The 22,335-nt window shown below is 37.6% G+C and overlaps 1 protein-coding gene across 1 annotated transcript in view; it reads left to right on the forward strand.

Annotated features, from left to right (window-relative positions):
• The first annotated feature begins 1,372 nt into the window (after positions 1–1,372).
• Positions 1,373–22,335, forward strand: part of itga11a (integrin, alpha 11a) — a 48,082-nt gene continuing 27,119 nt past the window's right edge. The window contains exons 1-5 of the mRNA XM_056752344.1: positions 1,373–1,495; positions 8,055–8,166; positions 19,958–20,070; positions 20,537–20,628; positions 21,263–21,377. Of these exons, the coding sequence (XP_056608322.1) occupies positions 1,444–1,495; positions 8,055–8,166; positions 19,958–20,070; positions 20,537–20,628; positions 21,263–21,377 (484 nt within the window). The 5' untranslated portion in view covers positions 1,373–1,443. The remainder of the gene's footprint in view (positions 1,496–8,054; positions 8,167–19,957; positions 20,071–20,536; positions 20,629–21,262; positions 21,378–22,335) is intronic.

A 22,335-nucleotide genomic window follows, 5' to 3' on the forward strand; every position in this document is an offset into this window, starting at 1 on the left:
ACATTTTGCAAACTGACAGTGGGGATTCTTAAGCTATGAGCTGAAACCCCAGAATTCTTTATGTCGTATTGTTGTCTTGCCATCTATCCAATAACTATCCAATAAGTCTTTAATTATCATCTGCTTGTCTTTATCCACTTTAGAAAAGGACAGGAGCATCATCTTGCTTGCTTCTGTTCTTATAGACCATATTGAATGAATAAATATATTAGCTCAGTCACAGAAGCATTTGCTGCTTTAAATGTCTGGGGGGGAAAACCATTGGATTATCAAAATACATTTTATGTCTCACTCTCTCTTTGCCTCTGTAAGCATCTTTTTGAGTAACAACTACACTCTTCCTGAGTAGACTATACTCTTCTGCAAAATGTGAACAATTTCAGCATTCCCATCTGCCTCAATTCCAAACAGGGTGAATTAGTTTGCGCTTTTAGGAGTTCCAGCCTTAAAAGAAAGAAATGATTAAAGGAAACAAACAATTGCTTTTTAATTTCTCCTAATGAAACCAAGAGCCTTTGCTCTGGATGTGTAAAGAGCTTTAGTCTTTTAAAACAAATAAAACATTTTAAGGAATTTGTGATATGTATAATTACTTGATATGATCCAGTATAACAAGTGCATTCTTTTAATATTTTCATTATGGTTGTTGTACATTAAATGTTATAAATATAGTTTTGTTCAGATGATCTATTCATTTAAAAGAAAGCCATCAGCCCATACAAGACCTGTCAAATTGTGTGTTTTTCAATCAGTTTTTTTGCTGTATAAGATTTACGTGTAAGAGTACATTTAAATGGCATGTTCTTTTTAATCAATTTTAATAACTGCGGTTTTGTTTCTTTCAAGGTCAGGTTAAAATGGAGGTGCGCCAAAGCGGACTGAATGTCGGTATCAGTTATTTTATAATCTGTAATTATAGGTTTGGTTAAGGTGGTTTGGATGGAAGCTGAGGATGTGATAGAGTTTGTCAGTGAGCTTTATAAGATAACATGCAGCTATGCGAACCACAAATCTCGGCATGAAAAAGTTATATATTTAGATATATGGTATAAATCTGAATGTATGCCATTTATATGTTACCCAAATAAGATTATGGAAAGTCATTATTCGATAACTATCCCTAATCCTTGAATTTATCATCAAAGAGTCTGCATGAGCTCATGGTACACTGACCCAGCTCAACCATAGATCAACAGTCAAAGTGAACTGAAAGAGGGAGGAAGTTGAAGGGAGAGAGAAAAAGGGAGAAGATCAGACTGTTGGCTGAATGAGCACCTCCTTTTAGTTCGGCCACAGTCCCTCCTCCTTAACTCAGATAAAGTGAGGGTTTTTAGCAGGAATAGAGGCTATAAGAGCCGGTGGTAAAGGAGAACTCACTGTCAGGATATTCTATCCACACGCACGTGCACACACGCACACAGACTAAAACACACTCTTTCACGCATGGAGTACTACTGCACAATCCTACTCTGGATTCTCTGCAGCATGCTGCCAGGTAAGTGTGTTTGTGTGTATAAGTATGTGTTTTAAAGAGATTTTTAAAATAAAAAACAACTATAATCTCAATGGCCAGTATAGTCTTCACTGTCTGCAACTTTTAACTGTATGAAAGTTGAATAAGTGCCATGGATGTGATTTGTGTGTATGTTATTGTATCCTGGCATTCTGTTTCTCCCACGTCTGCTTTCCACTGTCAGGCTCTGTTACATTGACCTCCGTTGATAAATGAAGATGCTGGATTGGCTGGTGTTTACACTCGCTTCAGTTTTTATTCTAACACTTGCATACTTTATAATTAAAGATGTTATCAGGCATATACTGGGAGCTCATAGTTTCCTGTCTGGGAAAGAGCTGGTGAGCAGCCAGATTAAAGTTCAGTTGTGTGCAATGACAATCTCATAAGTAAATTTAAGAAGAGACCTGGTGTCTGGTGCCATCCTTGGTCAGAGGGTTCTGGAGAGTTTAAATTTGAATTCTCATTTTAATTTCTATTGAAATAGGCTATCAAGAAGAATTTTTGAGTATCTGTTTTATAATATGATCATAGATAAAAAGAACGCTGTTAAAGGGCTAAGAAAGAGTGGGGAGCTGTGTGGATTAGTCTGTAAACACATGCATGTTTCTTTTTGAGAGTTTGTTAGTTATGTGGTTACTTAGCTTGTCCAGCTGCCAATAAGCCAGCTGTGACCCAGGGACATTCTTATAGCGTCCAAAAATGTTACCTCTACACTACTATAATACTGCTTATTGTACCAATGTCAGTCTTTAGTCCTATCTGTACTGTTGATCAAAACTGATGTATGGTGTAAACCAGTGGTTCTCAAACTTTTCAGATCAAGTACCATCCTTTAATAAAATTAGTCGTTCCAAGTACAACATAATGGCCGCCATAGAAAAACAAGTAGAGCTGTGAATCTTTATCTTTAAACCTCTTCCTTCAATTCTAATGAATTATTAATATTACAAACACCTTATTTACCAGCTGTTTAAACTAAAGAACATGTTTTTCCTGGTTTTCAAGATAGTCGGCAATAATAGTGGACACAAAAATCTCTTTTTGATTTTTATATTTTAGCATAAATTATTATTATTAGACACCCTTAATGTTTGTCACTGGGTTTGGCAACAAATAAAGAGTATTAAAAAGTGCCTGTCAACTTCGACAACACAGAATTTAATTTTTTGTTTTTCCATTTCGTGAAAACCAGTAAAGGTTTCGGAAGGATGGGGTTATATTTTATTGTTGTGTGTTTAGAAGTTTTGCTGTCAATTTTGGTTGGGAATAAAAACAAATTACAGTGATTTCAGTAGCCTCTACTTAGGGTTCCACTTTGTTTTTGCTAATAAAAAAAAAAATTGAATTTGTGTAATTGAGAAATTCCAGAGCTTAGTAAGTAATGCTTGACTGTGGCTGATGCCACATGCCTCAGATAGTTTACTTTGGCCAAAGACCCCGTCATTGGTCATCATGCTCATCCAGTCCTACTCATCTCTCAGCAGTGCTTCAATGACCTTTCCAGACCACAGAGCTCACGGTAAGAAGTCAGCATGAAGTAAGCAATGTCTGGTCATTTTGCTCTTGATCTGTGAGTGTATAATGTATATTAGTCCCAAAGGAACAGCACATAGGCTTCTGTAAAAGCATAACGCTCATGAGATCTAAGGCAAAAAAGTGTTTCAACGCAAGGGTTTAAGATATGCATTTCCGGCATGTGGAGTTTATTAAAAGACAATCCGCTGTCTCATAATCCTTGCCAGTGGGCATCAGTTAGGCTCATTGGCATCAGGGCAGTTCCTCACAGAAAAAGATTTGTGGTGGAGGGAAGTGATGGCTGAGGGCTGAACAGATGTGTAGAGAGGGTGTCTGTCACAGCAGATGGCCTTGGCAGTACACATCTGCATCTTTAATTAGACTGGAACAAATCTAAGCGTTTGGTTTTGGTGGCATTCTTTTGGTTGGATTGTTGTGGGTTCTAGTTTTGATTGTAAATTTGATTTTGGTGTGTGGTGTGGTAGATCTGCCCTGTAATAGATGTGGCCTTTGTGTCAAGATCAAATTTGGTTTAGCCCTTTTATATCAGTGTCCATGCATGTGAGTGTGTTTTATAACTTAAATAATTTATATCATAAGATCAACGCGATGTAGCACCTTAGCTTATTTTTGCTGTCTCTCAGAAGATTATGTTATGTGTAAATCCACAATGCTAAATAGTAATGCTCTATTAATAAATACAAATATAAAATAAATAATTGCTGTGACTTCAGTGAGTTGTTTGGTGTTTCTTCTTAAGGTCTTGAGATTCGGTCTTGATATGGATATAATGTTAAAGATTTAAAGTTGCATTCCTTAACTTTTAGGGTTGTAACAATATATCAAAGTATCGTATATCGCAATACAAGAACATAAAGATATGTATCATAGACCTATTAGGATATGTGTAGTAGAGCTATGGGAAATCTTCTTTAAAATGATTTTTTAAAATATTTTTTTATGTTAATTTTTTTTATTTTTCAGTGACAATCTATTCGGTTTTGATTAGTTTACATAAAAGAAGGTTGAATTAAACCCTGAATGTTAACATCAGAACAAATGTTATTCAAAATGATCCATGTTTTAGGAAAAATCATTTAAAAAGTGTCAATTTAAAAAAGTTTTTTTTTTTACAAATTTTCAGATGCAATAGTAACAGTAAACACAATATCGTGTAACCTGACATATCAAATTATACATTTTAGTTATACACTGAATGTGACGGGTTGTTCTTCACCCATGCTGGGTAAATATTTGAACAGAACACACAGGTGGGTTAAAACTTAAAATTGCTGGGTTGTTTCCTCTCATGGTTGGGTAAAGACAATCCAGCAATTAGGTTAAAAATAGCAATTAGTGGGGTCTTCCCAATATTTACCCAGCATGGGTCAAAAACAATCCATCACTTTTTAGAGTGTAAGCTTACGTTCCTTCAGAGCACTACGGTGGCTGACGCAGGACTAAGATGTCGTCATGTTTTCGATTATTTGCCGAAGGAGATAACGTATTCACAAAACAACATGATGAATTCCATGTAAGGGGACAGATAGAAATTACTCATTCTTATGTAATAAAATCATAACGCTTCATTATGTAAGGTCTTTATACACCTCTGAAGACAGTTATTTATATTATATTCCATTCCTGTCAATAGATCCTCTAAATATTTACTTTATTATGTACTTTTCTCAAAAATTGATTTTTGAACAAAAAAGATACAGATTGCAGCTTTAAGAGCATTTTTGTCAATACTCTGTTGAAAACCTGTTTCTCACTGTTGCGATGAGAAAGCGAAAATAAGACTAAAACATGAGGCCAGATTTGATTATGGATCATGTGAACAGGCATATTCACAAAATGTTCATCCCTCCTTCATTTGTACAATGTTTTGTATAAAAGTGGCCTGCTAGAAATACCCTTCTGCATGCAAAGACGCTCGTAGACTGGTGATTCTTCATCAGTTTGACTGTCGTGTGGCTCCTGTAGCTTGATTGTGGTCCTGAAGAAGCGCTTGCCTAGCCTGCACACTGATCACAACCCTTACAGCCGCTGTAGTGAGGTTTATTTATCTGGGCAAAAGATTTCATACACTGGAAACCCACTCTAGCCTGCTATAGGACCTGCTGACATTACACAGAATATTAAAGCATCTGCCACGTTAGTGCTTTTAAATGGAAAATAGAACCTCTCTGTTCCACTTTTTCTCAGGCTTTTTCCTTAAGTTTTTTAGGGGTAAATCTTTTCCTAGATGGTGTGTCTGGGACAGTTTACCTTGACAAACTGCACTGAAAGCCTATTAGATATGTATTAAATACAGCACTGTGGAAGAAATAATCAAAATTATCATTGATTGGGACCATTGACATTCATTGTATGGACACATAACCACTGAGATGTTGCTCAAAATATCTTCTTTTGTTTTCTACAGACGAAAGAGTCGTTTTGAATGACATGACGATGAATAATTGATGACAAAATGTTTGTTTTTGGATGAATTTTTCCTTTAAAGATTTGACTCCATTCATTTTGATTTTATTCATCATACCTATTTGCCAGATAAACATGCTTATCAGTTTCCTTTTTTCTCTATAGGGGGATGAAGGATTTGATTTGAAAAAGTCATTTTGTGAACTTTGAAGCAGAGGTCAAATATAGCTTCTCTACGTGAGCCTTCATCGCTGGTCTCAGTGAGACACACTCCTGCTCAGAAATAATACTCCTAAACTGACCGCCAGCGTCATTCTCACACAAAATTCTTACCACCACAGCGAAAGGCAAAAGTAACGCTCGGAAAACATGTGGTCTACATTATCGCCTATGCATTCTTCTGACTGACCTGATTAATGTGCAAATAGGGTTTTACATCATCCTTAACACTACAGTAGCCTGTCATCATTTTTATCCACAGACAGGGAAAAAGGGAAAGAAAGCGAAAGGCACTTTTCTCTTTACAAGAAAAAAGCTATTGTCAAGTCATCCATTGATCTTCTCCATGATATGATACACTGATGGAAACTACTTTCTGTGAAGCATTATTACAAATAATTGTTGCATTTTCACTGGTGACAGCTGGAAGATAAATTATTTATTTGGAGGGAAAGTTTATTAATAGAATCCAGGGGAAATGTTTTTATTCACTCCTTTTTATTATGGAGACCAAACTGTATGGCAGGTTGACCTGGGGCCACTATTGAAAATCAGGCTTTTCATCAGACCCCATTGTACTTTGCAATTATTTTTTTTCACATGTATACATTCCTATACAGTGATTTTCACATGTTATGACAGCGCATTCAGAGTAAAGATTAACAGTATTATTCTCAGGAAAGTTCATCATTGTGTGTATATTTAAATCAAAGTTTGCTTTTAGACCTGATTTAGATTTATTTTGAAAGCCAATGCTGATAGACACTAAACGGTATGATATACCACCTTAGCAACATGCTTTTGGTTTGAATTTTACTACTGTACACTGCATTATGATTAAAATTGGATCTGTCTCAGAGTTCTCTGTCAGACAGAAAGTCAAGCCTCTTGTGGTTATTGATAGCTTAATTGTTCTGTCTCGTCTATGATGTGGTTCAAATGGTCCTGTGTCTCCCACAGTAGAGTCTGTTGAAAGAGTTGGAGGGTGTCAGGTCGGGCGGCTTTCTCAGTGATCTTGAGCATCAGACTGATTATGAAGGAGCTTCAGTGGAGGTCCTACATGGGAGTGTTTGTTAATTCGATTTACACCAGTGACCAAGAAGGTCCTAACTTAAACAGAAGTCAAACTAGGCCGTGTGTAAAGAAAGACATCTTCATAGACATGTAGCAAGTGAATTCTGTTTTCAGAATTTAATCTGTATTTCTGATTTTTTTTCTTCTGCAGAACACAAAAGAAGGACACAATACTCATGCAAGTCAATGGGTAACGCCGCATTCTTCAAAATATCTTCTTTTGTGTTCCGCAGAAGAACCTATCATATAGGTTTAAAATGACAAGAGAGTGTGTATATCATTTTCATTGTGGGGTGAAATCTATTGACAAATAGATTTCAGCATCACACCTTAGACCCCTTAAACTCAGAATGGCAAATTTATTTTATGTGCTTAAAGTTACTTGCATTTACAAGGCTACTCATTGCTGTTCAGCCAACCACTGAATGTTCGTAGTTAAGAAATTAAGTATTTGAAGTAGGGATGCACCAGTATCAGTATCGGGCCCGATACAAATCATACTAAGCTCATGTACTCGTCATCATAATAATGCGCTGATACCTCATGTGACAGAACTGACAGAACTGACTGAAATTTGCTGTGAATTTTGCTTTGAAAGTTTGTGAAAAGCACATACAATTATTAATTTTTATAATGTGTTTTAGGTGGAGTTGTTTATGAAGCTATAGAGAATGTGAAGCTGACGTCACGCCCTATGTCGCAGTTGCGCCGCCATCTTGGAAGGATAATACACCACTGCTATTATTGTTTTGATGTGTACCGTTAATTGTTTTGTTTGATATATGGAGAAATCGAAAGTGAAAGAACCAGGGGCCTACCATAGTTATATTTCCTAATCAAACAAGAATAACAAAACACTGCATTAAACACACACGCAGCCATCTTACCAAGATGGCGCAACATTCAACGCGGCGTGACATTGATTAGCCAGCTCTATTCTATTTCATAGTCTCACTGTGCTGTGAAAATGTACAGACATCGGTATCGGCGAGTACAAGAAAACAAATATCGGTAATCTTACTCTGTCTTTAAAAAATGGTGTCGGTGCATCCCTAACACAGCGTGACAAGTAAAAATATCAAGTTAGCAGTCTGTGTGCTTTGCGGAAACAGTAAAGATGTGCAGTTAACATATATGATTACTCTTCAAGACTTTATTGCTGGCAGCAACTCATCAGTCACCGTAAATTGGGTTACTGGAGCTCTACAGATCCTAGAACCTGCTGCCAGTGCTGGTAAATGCAGTTATATGTCCAAACACATCACGGATGCCTAATGTTCGAATTGCTTGTGTCTGTTTACAGGGTTCCATGACTGTTTTAACATTGACACCACAAATCACAGGATCATAAAGGGGCCCAGGCAGACGCAGTTTGGCTACACTGTCCAACAACACACGGCCGGGGGAGAAAAGTGGTAAGAATCCCCCGCATACCTTCTCTGTTACTCCTCTTCCTCCTAAAACTCACTATTTTACAGACAAAGGTTAAATATAGTTAAATTAGTATTAATGAAAATGCTAATGATATGATGTTCATCGCAATTAAATTAACGTTTGATGATTTGGAGGTAGTTGTGAAATATAGTTTAGAGAGTTGGCTGTGAATATATCTGTGAATATGTCTGATGACAATCACCCGTCCAGTAATGTAAGTGTGATTGCGTGTAGAATCAAAAAAAACAGTTTACCTCTCATTCACCTTCTTATTGTCATATCACTAAACCAAGTGCCACTCTTCGTTATATAAAATATAAGAGCATTTCCAATGGGAGTTTTACCTGTTCCTCTTTATAATGATCCATTTTTTCCCATTCTCTTTATTGTAAGGTCCCAAAAATAATATATCTACCTCACATTCCCCAGATAATAACTAAATGGCTTGGAATGTACTTTAAATGTGAGTGTGTGTTGTAAGTTTAGCTGTAGACTGATGCGGGGTGATATCAACAAAGACTTTCTCAAGTGAGCGGCTGCCAAACAGACCCCCGTTCTGTCTCTGCCCCATTCACGCTGCATCTGGAAGCCATTAACAGGCCAAAATAAAATTTCAGTGTGGCATGTGTGTCTGCCTTGAGTCGTGTGTGTGTTCGTGTGTATCGTATTCTTGGTGATGTGTGCTGTGAATGAGTGAAGAAAAGTGTTTCGCAGGAGTTAGCTGCAGACAGTAGCTAATCGTCATTATGTTGTTAGGCTACATCAGATCATTTGAAGAGGGGAAATGCTTTGGACACTGAAATGTGTGTACTGATGTCTGACTCAGGAAGTATCTTGAGTAGCAGATCCTCAGAGGAGAATGTTATGCCCAAGAAAGTAATGGAGTCTTGCTATTCTTACGACCCCTGAGTGTGGAAAACACACAATACATTCAACTTTGACAGTTCAGGTTATTTATCATAGTTTGTGGCTCTGGGCAGAACTCCTGCTCATTTAAGTGAAGTGACTAAAGTGTTTTGACATACGCTTGACTGGGGGTGAGTGGAGTATTGCTAAACTACTTCTGAAGTAGCAGTCGCTGCAGAGGCAGGGTCTTCATAAAAGGGGTATAAACGGGAATGTTGTACCTGGCCCTGTGACAAGAGAGACCTTGAATGCATAAGCTACTCACTTGGTCCCACAATATGTTGTTCCGGGCCCGTGAATGTAAAAAACAGTTTTTGTTCTGAGGTAGCTTTCAATGTTTGACAATCAATAGTTCTGCATACTGTGTATTACCAAAGTCTGTTTATGGAAGTCGTGCCACTCGGCGGCCATGTTTGCAACGCCTCTTGGCAGCTCTGTACATCATAACAAGAAAACATCTTGTCAGTCAATCTCCTTGAATGGTTGTTCAAGGTTGCTTCAGCTAGTGTGCATGCACACAGGCTGGCAAGCCCCTCACATTCATCCCTGCTCATTGTAATCTTGTTAATATATCTTTGGTATAACACAGTATGTAGTACCAACATTTATTTTATAGCATGTGGAACATTGTGTAGTCCATTTTGTCGAATTACAGTTTCATCATGCAGTGTCAAAATAGACAAGAAATGTACGGTTGATAATTTTACTACTGGTTTATTCGTCATTTGAGTAGTGCATAATGTCTTACAAAAACTTGTCATTATGCAATCTACAACCATATTGCTAAATATTGGTAAAATATGACTTATTCTTTATTAGTGAATCAAGGGTCACCATGTCAAACACATCAGCATGCAGTTGAAAAACGTGTTCTTCCTCTGCAATTGTAAGAGGCACAGAAGGGGTTTTAGTGGTGAAGAAAAATGGGGGAAAGAGGTTGGCAACACACACATCAACTGTGGTTACTGAAACCAAGGAGTCTGTGGACTTTAAGGTAGCATAATGTTTTTGCGTATTCTCCTCTTAAAACTATATAGGAATATGCATTTAACTTTTGTATAACAGAAACCTTTCAGTGTTCATGTACGAGTTCCAAGACACCAACGTTGTACTATATATATCAGAACAGTCTCAGCCGTTCCTGCCATATTTAATAGCAGATACAAAATTACAGGCTAGTAACTTTGAAATAATCATGTTACATCTTCTGAACAACCGTGTTCCACAAATGAGTGTTTTCGTTTTTTTGCAAAAGGATAAACCATATGAGGAGTTCAAATGATGAGTATACACATTTTTTGTTTCCACATGTCACCAAGAATTACATGCATACATTCAAATTTAATCAAATATAATATTTTTTGAATTCCTTGATCACCTCTGTTTAAATCTGCATCGTTTCCACATCCAAATATACCCCTTGCACTACAAATATTAGTTATTAGTTAAATATGAGAAATCTGTTCCCGGCCTCTAGCTTTGTGATTATAAAAGCAGATTCAGTTTGATACAGCTCCCATTGCACAGCTCATAGGAAGCATGTGGGTGTTTGGTGGCGAGAGGAATTTTCAATGTCCAGGACTACAGTGTTTGTCTTTTTGGAATATTTTAAAGAACGTTTTGTGTTTATGTACTTTAACTCTCTTGTGCACTGCTTTAACTGCAAATCTATTCTTTAATATAGTTGCAAATGTCAGAACTCAAATTCAAAGTCCCCTTCAAAGCTTAAAATCATTGACTTGAAACCACTGCAGTAACTTCACTTGTTTGTAATCCCAGCTACTGCAGCTAATCCCAAATACTCTATTCCACCCTCTCACTCTTTCTACTGTGGTACTATAAACTCTCTTTTGTTTTAAATTCATGGAGATAAAATGGCACCATAAATAGGTTTTTAAAAATTGTAATGCAGTACAGTAGTGGAAACTGAGTTGAATTTAGTAATGGCTTTGTGAGTGCATTTATGAATGGATATTCAAATTCTGACTTTTAAAGGGTATGTTTTTTACTTATCTTTCTAATTTATATGGTCCAATGAAAGGTTTGATAAGCTTCTTGATAATGGGTCATTGATTTCTATGAATGTAGTAAAGAAATAACCTTTGTAAATATGTGACCCCGGATCACAAAACCTGTCTTAACTGCAGGAACAATTTTAGTAAAAGTCAAAAATACATTGTATGGGTCAAAATCATTGATTTTTGCCAAAAATCATTAAAGATCATGTTCCATGAAGATAGATATTATGTGGATTTCCTATCTTAATTATCTAAAAACTCAACAACTTCAAAGGTGATTTTCTCAATATTTTTCAGATTCCTGAGTTTTAAACGATGTATCTCAGCCAGATATTGTCCTATTATAACAACTCATACATCAATTGAAAGCTTATTTATTCAGCTTTCAGATTATGTAAAAATCTCAATTTCGAAAAATTGACCCATAAAACCAAATTGACTGTTTTTTGTTGTCCAGGGTCATATATCAATTTTCTTTGTGAGGCCTGTCATTTCAATGTTAAGTTAAATAATTGCATTTTAATGACCAACATTAATGACCTAATCACAGAGATAACATTTTTTAGACGTTCATAAAATAAACAATTAGAGAAGCTAATTAGATGTTTTAATAATGTCCATTAAAATTAAGTCTTTCTCCAGAAGAATCCTTGGCTGCCAGTGCAATATTTTCCCTGGTGGCCACAGCTAACATTTGGAAACTCATAGAATTGTCAGGATCAATCCCTTGGAATTGACGTAAAGGCAAGCGTGGACATATGCAGACACATTAAACACACAGTCTGTTTATTTTTCGAGAGGTTGCAGTTGGAATTCCTTGCTGAGTTGTGACCTTTGGGTGTGCTGTGAGCTCTGAATTCCACAGGCAGCAGGAGTGTGAAAGTCTCGTCATCCCCAGATTCTGCTGAAATCTAGTTGTACTTAAACAGTTTTCACATTACATACAGTATAGTGTATTGTCAAAGCAGCTTGCAGCTTGAAAGCAGAAAATAAGTATTTTTTTAAGAATGTAAATGACTAAACGAAGGCGGTAATCATTCTAATGTATGGACACAAAACCAGTGCAAGTCAATGGGTACCGCCGTTGTTTGGTTACCAACATTCTTCAAAACATCTTATGTTTGTGCTCTGCAGAAGAAAGAAAGTCATACAGGTTTAAATGTCAAGAGGGTGAGTAAATGAATTTTCATTTTTGGCTGAACTATGCTTTTAATATCTAGACTGGGCAATGTGAGAGTGTCAGGGAAGAAAACTGCCAAGGAAATGATTTATGGACCAGGTTTTTGCTGCGCAATGAAATGAACCTTTTCACTGTTGTGTTCATATTAGTTTGCTGTAATTATCAATTCATTTATTTGTATTAGATAAGAAACTGAAAATGTAACTCTGTCTGATAATCACTCAAAACATGACAGATATTTATTGAACAATCATTTCCAAAAGATTAAAAAAAAAGTAGTATAGCATGTTGATGTCACTCAATAACTCATTAAGTCACAGGCTGTGGTTTAAGAAGGATAGTTTGTGGTCCACCTCTCACTTTCTTTCCTAGCGTGCAGTGTGATGAAATAGCAAGTCACTGCACTCACAGACACTTCTGCAGACCTCAGCACCATAGTACCAGCAAAGCAAGATCTTCTCTCTTTCCAAATGTGAAAAACATTCCCTCATTGATGACTTTGTCTTTCCTCTCTGATTTTTCCAGAGGGTTTGGGCTGGTAGTGCAGAGTTTTGTGGGAGACTGCATGTGTAAAGGAGTGTGTATTTGCAAGGCTCTTTTATTCTGAGCTATTACCCCCTTTGTTGCCCGCCACAGAAGAAAAAACAAATGAGTTTGAGTCTGATTGTTAAAACAGATCACTGTGTCACTGCTCTGGAAGTTTGGCTAGACCATTGAATCATTGCAACAATAGGCTACATTCTTAAGCTCATCTCATTCTTTTGCTTTCATTCTTTTTTATTTAGGTGACTGTGTCCTGAGGTGAACTCCAGCTTGAAGTGTTCAGCCAAAGGCTGCTATAACACCAGTAATAATCCCAATATTAATGGCAGTGGAAGTATGTGCACAGTCTGCACTCATTCTGTGAAAATTATTTCCAGGGACGTTTGAAAATATTTGCATGAACATTAAGATGAAGTCGTGTGGTGGTTTTTATGTGTAAGCTTATTTTCTTATATCATGCACATTCACACTGCTGTCAAACTGTGTATGGACACTAAATTGATCTATTTAGGCTGACCAGTTGAAACATCAATGCCTCTTATATATTTAAAGGAATATTTCAATACTGAATGAGAATTCAGTCAATAGTAATTCACCCTCGAGTCATTGTACACTTGTAAGACTTTCGTTTATCTTTTGAACACATCATTTACTCACATTTGAGTTATTCCAAATCTGTATATAGTCCTTTGTTCCTATGAACACAGAGAAAGATATTTGGATGAATGCATGTAACCGAACAGTTCTTGGCCACCATTGATTACAATAAGAAAATGCACTTTTTAAAATAACCTTTCTTTATGTTGAACACAAAAGAAGATATTTTGAAGAATATAGTACAGCAAACAGTTCTGTGGCACTTTTGTAATTTTTCCTACTATGGTTGTCAATGGGGTCTAAGAAATGAAACTCCATTGATAAATAAATGGAGAAAAAAATCCTTGGGAGAAACCAGTCTCAGCTGGTAGGAAATAGCTGTATTTTTAAGTAGAAATAGTAGTTGGATGCTATTTGTACCATTAAACAGTGGCAGATAATGTTACTATTTGCACCTCAGTAATAACTATTTGCACCTCACTTATAACTGAGTGTAAATCATTATATTTCTAAACATTATTAAAATGATGGCAAGTTATTGAGATATTCAAACACAGCAGTTTCATCGAATAATGGATTGTATAGTTGATATAAAACACTTGATGAGTAAAAAACGTTTTATTACTGAAGTCGGACAAAACAGAAGTGTTAATAATTGGACCGAAAACCGCCTCACGTAACAACCAAGAATACTGCTTAACTATTGACGGATGCTTCATAAAACCCTCATCATCAGCTATGAATCTTGCAGTTCTATCCGATAATTATTTGTCATTTGAAAGTCATGTCCCCAACACCTGTAAAATTGTGTTTTTCCTTTTTAAGAATATATCTAAACTACGTCATATGCTGTCACTGTCAGGTGCAGAGAAGTTAATTCATGCATTCATGACATCAAGACTAGATTTTCTGTAATGCACTGTTAGGTGGTTGCCCTACAGGCTTATTACAAAAACTCGAACTGGTCCAAAACTCAGTAGCTCGAGTTCTTACACGTACAAAAAAGTATGAGCATATTAGCCCGGTTCTGTCTACCATGCAATGGTTACCTATAAAGCATCGCAATAACTTCAAGATCTTGCTTATTACCTATAAAGCCCTACATGCTTTAGCTCTGCAGTATTTGAGCGAACTTATATTGTATTACAGTCCTTCATGTGCATTATGCTCTCAGACGTCCTTCCAGTTGGTAATACCTAGAATTTCAAAATCAAGTGCAGGTGGTGGATCGTTTTCTTATCTAGTGCCTTAACTTTGGAATTGTCTTCCCTGGACTGTCCGGGAGGCAGACATACTCTGTCAGTTTAAGTCTAGACTAAAGACACATCTTTTTAATCTTGCACACACTACAGTTCCATAATATACATTTTCTGAGGGTTTAGGCTGCATTAGTTAGACCAACCGGAACCAGGAACACTTTCAACAACAACTTGTTGCATCAAAGAGTGGAGAACAGTACTCTACTCTCAGCCATTCTTGTCTCATTGTTCCAAGGTTACCACAGAGAGTGCAGGATGCAGTTCATGCCTAGACCTGATGGTAGAGCGGAGAATGGGAACGGGCGACCTGACAAGAGCTGAGCTGATAGAGCTGGATAAAAAAGGATGTGTCAACTTGACGCATCTTCAGTACAAAATTTCAAATACTATTAAATTATTAATGATTCACTTAAATCTATAATATACAGTTGTGTTCAAAATTATTCAACCCCCACTGAAATTGATTGTTTTGGTCGGTTTGACATTGATTATGATCATTCAGTCATCCTGCTTACAATTAAATCAAAGAGGCACGTGTAGGTCAGACAAATATAACATAACATTTATAATGAAATAACCACAAATGTCTTTTCTGAGCTCACATCATTATCAGTTTTATTCAACCCCCAAGTGACATTCAATCTTAGTACTTAGTACAATATCCTTTTACAATTATAACAGCTTTTAAACGTGAAGCATAGCTTGACACAAGTGTCTTGCAGCGATCTACGGGTATCTTCGCCCATTCATCATGGGCAAAAGCCTCCAGTTCAGTCACATTCTTAGGCTTGCGCACTGCAACTGCAGTCCCACCAGAGGTTCTCAATCGGATTTAAGTCTGGTTACTGCGATGGCCACTTCAAAATGTTCCAGCCTTTAATCTGCAACCATGCTCTAGTGGACTTGGAGGTATGCTTGGGATCATTGTCCTGTTGAAAGGTCCAACGTCTTCCAAGCCTCAGGTTTGTGACGGACTGCATCACATTGTCATCCAATATCTCCTTGTACTGAAGAGAATTCATGGTACCTTGCACACGCTGAAGCTTCCCAGTACCTGCAGAAGCAAAACAGCCCCAAAGCATGATTGACCCCCCGCCATGCTTCACAGTAGGCAAGGTGTTCTTTTCTTCATAGGCCTTGTTCTTCCTCCTCCAAACATAGCGTTGATCAATGGGCCCAAACAGTTCTAATTTTGTTTCATCAGTCCACAGAACACTATCCCAAAACTTCTGTGGTTTGTCCACATGACTTTTGGCATACTGCAGTCGACTCTTCTTATTCTTTGGGGACAGCAAGGGGGTGCGCCTGGGAGTTCTGGCATGGAGGCCTTCATTACTCAGGGTGCGCTGTATTGTCTGAGCAGAAACTTCAGTACCCACATCTGACAAATCTTTTTTCAGTTCCTCAGCAGTCACACGGGGACTTTTCTCCACTCTACGCTTCAGGTAGCGCACAGCAGTCGAAGTCAGCATCTTCTTTCTGCCACGACCAGGTAGCGTTTCAACAGTGCCCTTTGCCTTGAATTTTTGAATGATGCTTCCTATGGTGTCTCTTGGTATGTTGAACATCTTTGCAATCTTCTTATAGCCATTGCCCTTCCTGTGAAGAGTAATCACCTGTTCTCTTGTCTTCCTGGACCATTCTCTTGACCTCACCATGTTTGTAACCACACCAGTAAATGTCTAGAAGGAGCTGAGTATCACAGTCATTTTAAAGCTGCCTAATTGGTGCTTATTAGGCTTTATTGCTGCTCCCTGATATCCACAGGTGTTTTCAATACCTGATTGAAAACACTTCATTGAACCTCTGTTCTTCAGAGTGGTAGTCTTTAAGGGGTTGAATAATTATGTCAATGAAGAATTCACAAAAGAAACATTTACTACTGTATTACAAAACTAATTGATGTCATTTTAGTTGCATATGGTTCTTTAAGAAGTCCTTGTAGGATTTCATTCTGAATACAATTACAAATGTACACTAAATTCCCTAAAACCATTTACAGCATTGGGGGTTGAATAATTTTGAACATAACTGTACCTATTAGTACGTTTATTTATTTAGCCTTGTTGCGCAAGCACTGTTGAGCTTGTGCAGAGGCAGCAGCTTTTGCCAGAGGGGAACTGGAATCCCCTGGGTGGGCCTGGGATCTCCTGAGTTTTTTTTTCTCGATTGGAGTTTTGGGTTCCTCGGCACCGTTTGCATACTGTTTTGAACTATTTGCCTGGCCAGTGGATCTGCCTTAGCGTTAGAATTTTTACATAATTAATATTGCATATAGGAATTTATAGTCTGTTTAATATTAGACCTGTGTTTCTCTCTCCTTTAGCTTAAATGTGTGCTTTTACTGTGAGTGCATGTCTATATGTGTGTGTGTGTGTGTGTGCGCGTGCTTGTCTGTGTGTGCGTGCGCGTCCGTGTGCATATTGTGTGTGTACAACGTTTGTATGTGGGTATGTCTGTCTTCTGTGTTATCACCTTTTCCTTGTTTTTACAGGTTTAACTTTATTTGTTTTGCTTATAGTCATTATGTATCATATAAAGTTGCTTTGTAACAATGAAAATGGTAAAAAGGGCTTTATAAATAAAGTTGAGTTGAGTTCAAAGCTATACAGACTTTACACATTACGCCACTGGAGTCACTGTTTGAAATGGCATCATTCTTTCTCTATTCCAATCACATATTGGTGGGCGTAGCTAGTGGAAATAGTCGGCTCTCCTGTTTTTGCCAAGTGGTTGATATCCTTAGGACAACATCATGTTGACCCTGGGACAACATTTAAATCAACCAATCAGATTTCGGAAATAAATTTACTGTTTATTTTAACTCATTCGCCGCCAGCTTCTTTAAAAAAAAGTTGCCAGCCTACGCCAGCGTTTTTTAACATTTTCACCACACTTTAATGGCTCACAGTAAATTTTCTGTAAAGAATATATGGACAAACAATATGTCAAATGAAATGAAATGTTTTTTGTCACTCCGTAGATGTGGGTAGGTTTCATCAAAAATGCATCATTTTAATTAAACAGCTGAGATAATGAACGTTTTTTGTCAAAGATTCCGCCCAGATTACACTAAGAACAATCATTAAAAACCGCTAAAACATATACGTTCTAGGTTCTGGGATTCTGTACTTTTTCCCAGAGGTGTGTAATAGCGCCACCTGCTGCAAAACAGTACTAACACTGATTGCCGTAAAAACTAGTCTTCAGCGTTTTTTTTTTTTAATGACGAGATAACTCGTCAATGGCGGTGAAAGAGTTTAAAAGTTTAATCTTACAACCAAGATTACGTGCTTCTAGACCATTATTACTCACTTATGTCAACTATTCAATAACTTTTTATTCCACATCCACGAGTGCACGAGACCTCATCAAAACGATCTTAATTTGTTTTTGGAAGATAAACAAAACTCTTACTGTTGTGGAAAGGTTCGAGTTTGAGTAAATTATGAGAGAAAATTCATTCTTTACTGAACTATCCCTTTAATTCCTTCAATATAAAAGGCCTATGTTGTCTTACATTTAGTATAACATTAAAGTCTTTATGTTAGGAATGTTACATTTAGATTTTCACTGGTGACTCTTGCCAAACACAGAAATATTTGCAAGTCGAGGGGCCTGTGGCGGTGACCCCTGACCGGTGTAGAACACTCGTGGAGGTCTGGATCTTCAATAAACGAGTGTCAGATATCAATTCCCTGAATCGCACTCTTCCTGAGTGAGTTTTGCTGCTGTGTAGAGCATTAACCTCTACAACCTGTCAGAATCAGCTTAAGATGTGCTCATGTTCGGCGTGTGTGAGATTTAAACAGTACTTATGTCAGTTTGGCTTTAACATATAGAATGCTTTGTAAACCTATAGTGCATATAACCTTTAACCAGAGACATGAATATTTATATGCAATGACTCCAAATAATTGTACCCAGCAATGCTTTTAAAGAATGAGTTAATAATGAAACCTGTTGTTTAAGATTACTGTTAAAGTTATTAGGTAGCCTCTGGGTTACAGTGAGTGTCGCTCTTGAGAAAATGTAGCATTTTACAAGAAAGCCACTCTTTAAGAAAGGCAGACAAATAACCCATGGCTCATTAAAATGGCTCGGCCTGTTTGCAGTCAATGGACTTTTGTTTTCCACGTTTTATTGTCACTGATTAGTACTTATCTACATCTGATAGCATCATATTGTTGTCCTTGCTATAAACGAATTATAAATTTGAGTGATGTTTAAAGGAATACTTAACCCAAAAATGAAAATTCTGTCATCATTTGCTCACCCTCAAGTTGTTCCTAACCTGTATAAATTTCTTTGTTCTGTTGAATACAGAGAAAGATATTTTGAAGAATGTGGGTAACCAAGCAGTTCACATCCGCCATTTTCTGCCATAGTAGGGAAGTAAATACTATCAGTGTCAATGGGGGATGATATCTGTTTGGTTACTGACACAATTGCAATATCTTCCTCTGTGTTTCGCAGAACAAAGAAATTTATACGGGTTTGGAACAACTTGAGGGTGAGAAACTGATAACATTTTTGGATGAACTATCCCTTTAAGGCCTCATTCTGGCCTCCCTCTTTGACATCTACGCACGGAGTCAAGCTTGTTTTCTCTTTCCCCTGAGAGGACTGTCAACTCAAAGGAATTCTGTGTCTTTAACATAAACAGTGGAAAGCTGAAGCTCCCATGCTGCTGCGTTTAAGGATGTCTGGTGATCTATAACTGGGTAATTGTGCCCTTTAACGCCACTAATTGAAAGTGACGATCTGTGCTTTTAAAAACTGAATGCTTTCATAAGAGTTACTGACTGCCTGCGCAGACTGCCCCTGCACCTGATGCGTGTCCCTGGTTGCTCCATGCAGGAGCAATATTACGTGCCACGCCGCTGTTAATGGAGCGAAGCATTTAGTCAGTCTGGGTCACAGTGCGCAAATTTCAACAGGCACACAAACAGCTCTCAGCGGCATGCCGCATACCTAACCGCCCTGTGAGCCTCTGTTAATCCATTACCTCAGACGTCAACATCCAACTGAACCTGTTTAAACATTCCTGTGCTGGTAGATTTTACTTACCTGTCATCTGTTGTTGATTCACTTCCTCAAACCTCCATACACGTTAATGTTTTCAAAGGAAGCTTAAGTCAACAAGCTTCCGGCTGTTGTGTTTCTTACAGGAAAGTGAATTACACATCTGTGTTGTGCTTATATGTCTATGACATTGAAAGTTGCGGAATGTAAGTGTTAATATTTATCCGATTGTTGATGTTTGTAGGTTACTGGTAGGAGCCCCACTGGAAACAAATGGGCAGCATCAGACAGGAGACGTATACAAATGTCCGCTAAGCAGAAGATCTGGAGGGCCCAGCTGCACCAAACTCAATCTTGGTATGGCGACTATGGATTGTAATTGCTTGATATATAATTAACATAACGTGTTTGAAATTAACTGTCTTAAATAATTCCATCACAAAGCGTCTATAATAAGTTAAATAAGGGGTAGAGTTGCGGTTTGGTAAAAGTGTTACCAGGCATGCCTTGTGAAACCAAATGGCGGCACCACATTGATCTTAATAGGGTTTACATGTGCATATCTGGGTTCTTCAATCTGCAGAACACATCTGCGTTGTGGCATATGTTCATTCAATATGTACTACATGTGTACAGATCTACAGACATAGGAGATGAGATGCACATTGCTGATAAAGTCCAGAATGTCTAAACGGGATTAACAAATATGTTTATGGTTGGAGGAAGTCCTGTGGAGAAGCCACATATGGATAGTGGTCTGATTTCAGACTCAGCTTCATATTTTGCTTGCATGTTTGTAACTCCATACATTAATTTCCTAAAGGAAGGATATCCTTGACTAATGTCTCTGAGCGCAAGGATAGGATGAGGCTTGGAATGACTCTTTCCTCTAACCCTAAAGACAACAGCTTCGTGGTGAGTCCGAAAAAAATGCGTACTGTCCATACACATGTATATATTAGTCTTGTGACCCTGCTTGTGAAAATGCATCTGAAGTATTTTTTGGTGATAGTTTTCTGATATCTTTGAATACTGACTAAGGTCATGTAAAAAATGTATGGTTGAAGTCAAATTTTGATGATCCAACATGATCCATTAAAGGTCCTGAAATCGCGCTTAAAGTCCAAAAGAGACTGTGCCTTTTCGATTGCGGCAACCCGTCTCTGGAACGACCTGCCACTGGAAAACAGATGTTGTGCAACACTAGATCATTTTAAAGTACTTTTAGGAGGACATACTTGCCTGGGCATTTGGTGTGAGATAGTCTATATTTGATGGTCTTGTGTCTTGTGCCTCTTCATGTTGTTTTATGATTTTTGCTGTCTTCTTTTTGATTATTCTATGTTTATATCTTGTCTTACTGAAAATCACTTTGGTCAACAAGAGTTGTTTTTAAACGTGCTATGTAAATAAAACAAACAAAGAAATCTCATAATGAGATCATGAGACTGTAGTCTTGATTTCACAGACAGGGTCACATATGTTTGGTATGTAATGTTCCTTGAGGAAATAAGCATATATTATTGGTTCTTATTTTGATCATTCATAGGCTTGTGGTCCTCTATGGTCCTACGAATGCGGAAGCTCATACTACAGCACTGGAATTTGCTCCAGAGTCAATGCCAGCTTCAAATTTTCCCGCACGATCGCTCCTGCCTTCCAAAGTAAGCACAATGCACCTGCATGCTCTGTGTACTACTTGATCTATAGGGGTCATATGGCGCGAATATGTGTTTTTCTGTGTCTTTGGTGTGTTATAAGTTGCCCCTGCATGTAATACACACATAAAATTCCAAAAATTAGAGTGTCGGAACAAAAGATGCATTCTATCTAAAAGTGAATGCTCACCCAGACCTGCCTGAAACGCCTCGTGTTACCACACCCCCACAAATCTACGTCAGTTTGTGGTATGATTTGATTAAGACCCCCCAAATGTATGCACAAGTAAGTTTGACATACCTGTCAGTACACTTGCTTTGGAACCTGATGTTCCAAATATGTTAAGAGGCGTTACATTACCATCACACAATTCCAGTATTCAACCAATCACTATGCACTGGTTAACTGGCCAATCATAGCACACCTCGCTTTTCAGAGCGATGAGCTTTGTTTAAAACCTGCGCGTTTCAGAGAGGCGGAGCAAAGAGGAGATACAAACATCCACGGTATGTGGAAATGTTTTTAAACCTTAAATCATGTATACACATTGCATTACATCTAAAACAAACAATAATATTTCAGCCATGTCATGTGACCCCTTTAACTAGGGCATACTTTTGGTAATGACATTTCTTTAATATGTTTCCATTTTCCGTCTGAACCAGGGACTTGATTTTTAATGTGCATTTGGCCCTGACCATTTCTCGATCTGCCAAAGACAAATCATTTTTTTTAAGGAAAATTATCTATTAATAAAGAAAAGATGAGGATTTTTGTGAAATAACTAGAGACCTTGTTTTTAGAAAATGAATCACTTAAGGTTCAGTGTATGAAATTTAGCGGCAGTCAGGTTTCAAATTGAAACAAACAGCTCGTTCACTCACCCCTCCCCTTTCGAAGCACTATAGTGGCTGACACAGGACTAAGATATCATTATGTTTTGCTTCTTTGCCGAAGGAGATA

Source organism: Triplophysa dalaica, chromosome 1, assembly GCF_015846415.1.
Source record: "Triplophysa dalaica isolate WHDGS20190420 chromosome 1, ASM1584641v1, whole genome shotgun sequence".
NCBI classification, from domain to species: Eukaryota; Metazoa; Chordata; class Actinopteri; order Cypriniformes; family Nemacheilidae; genus Triplophysa; species Triplophysa dalaica.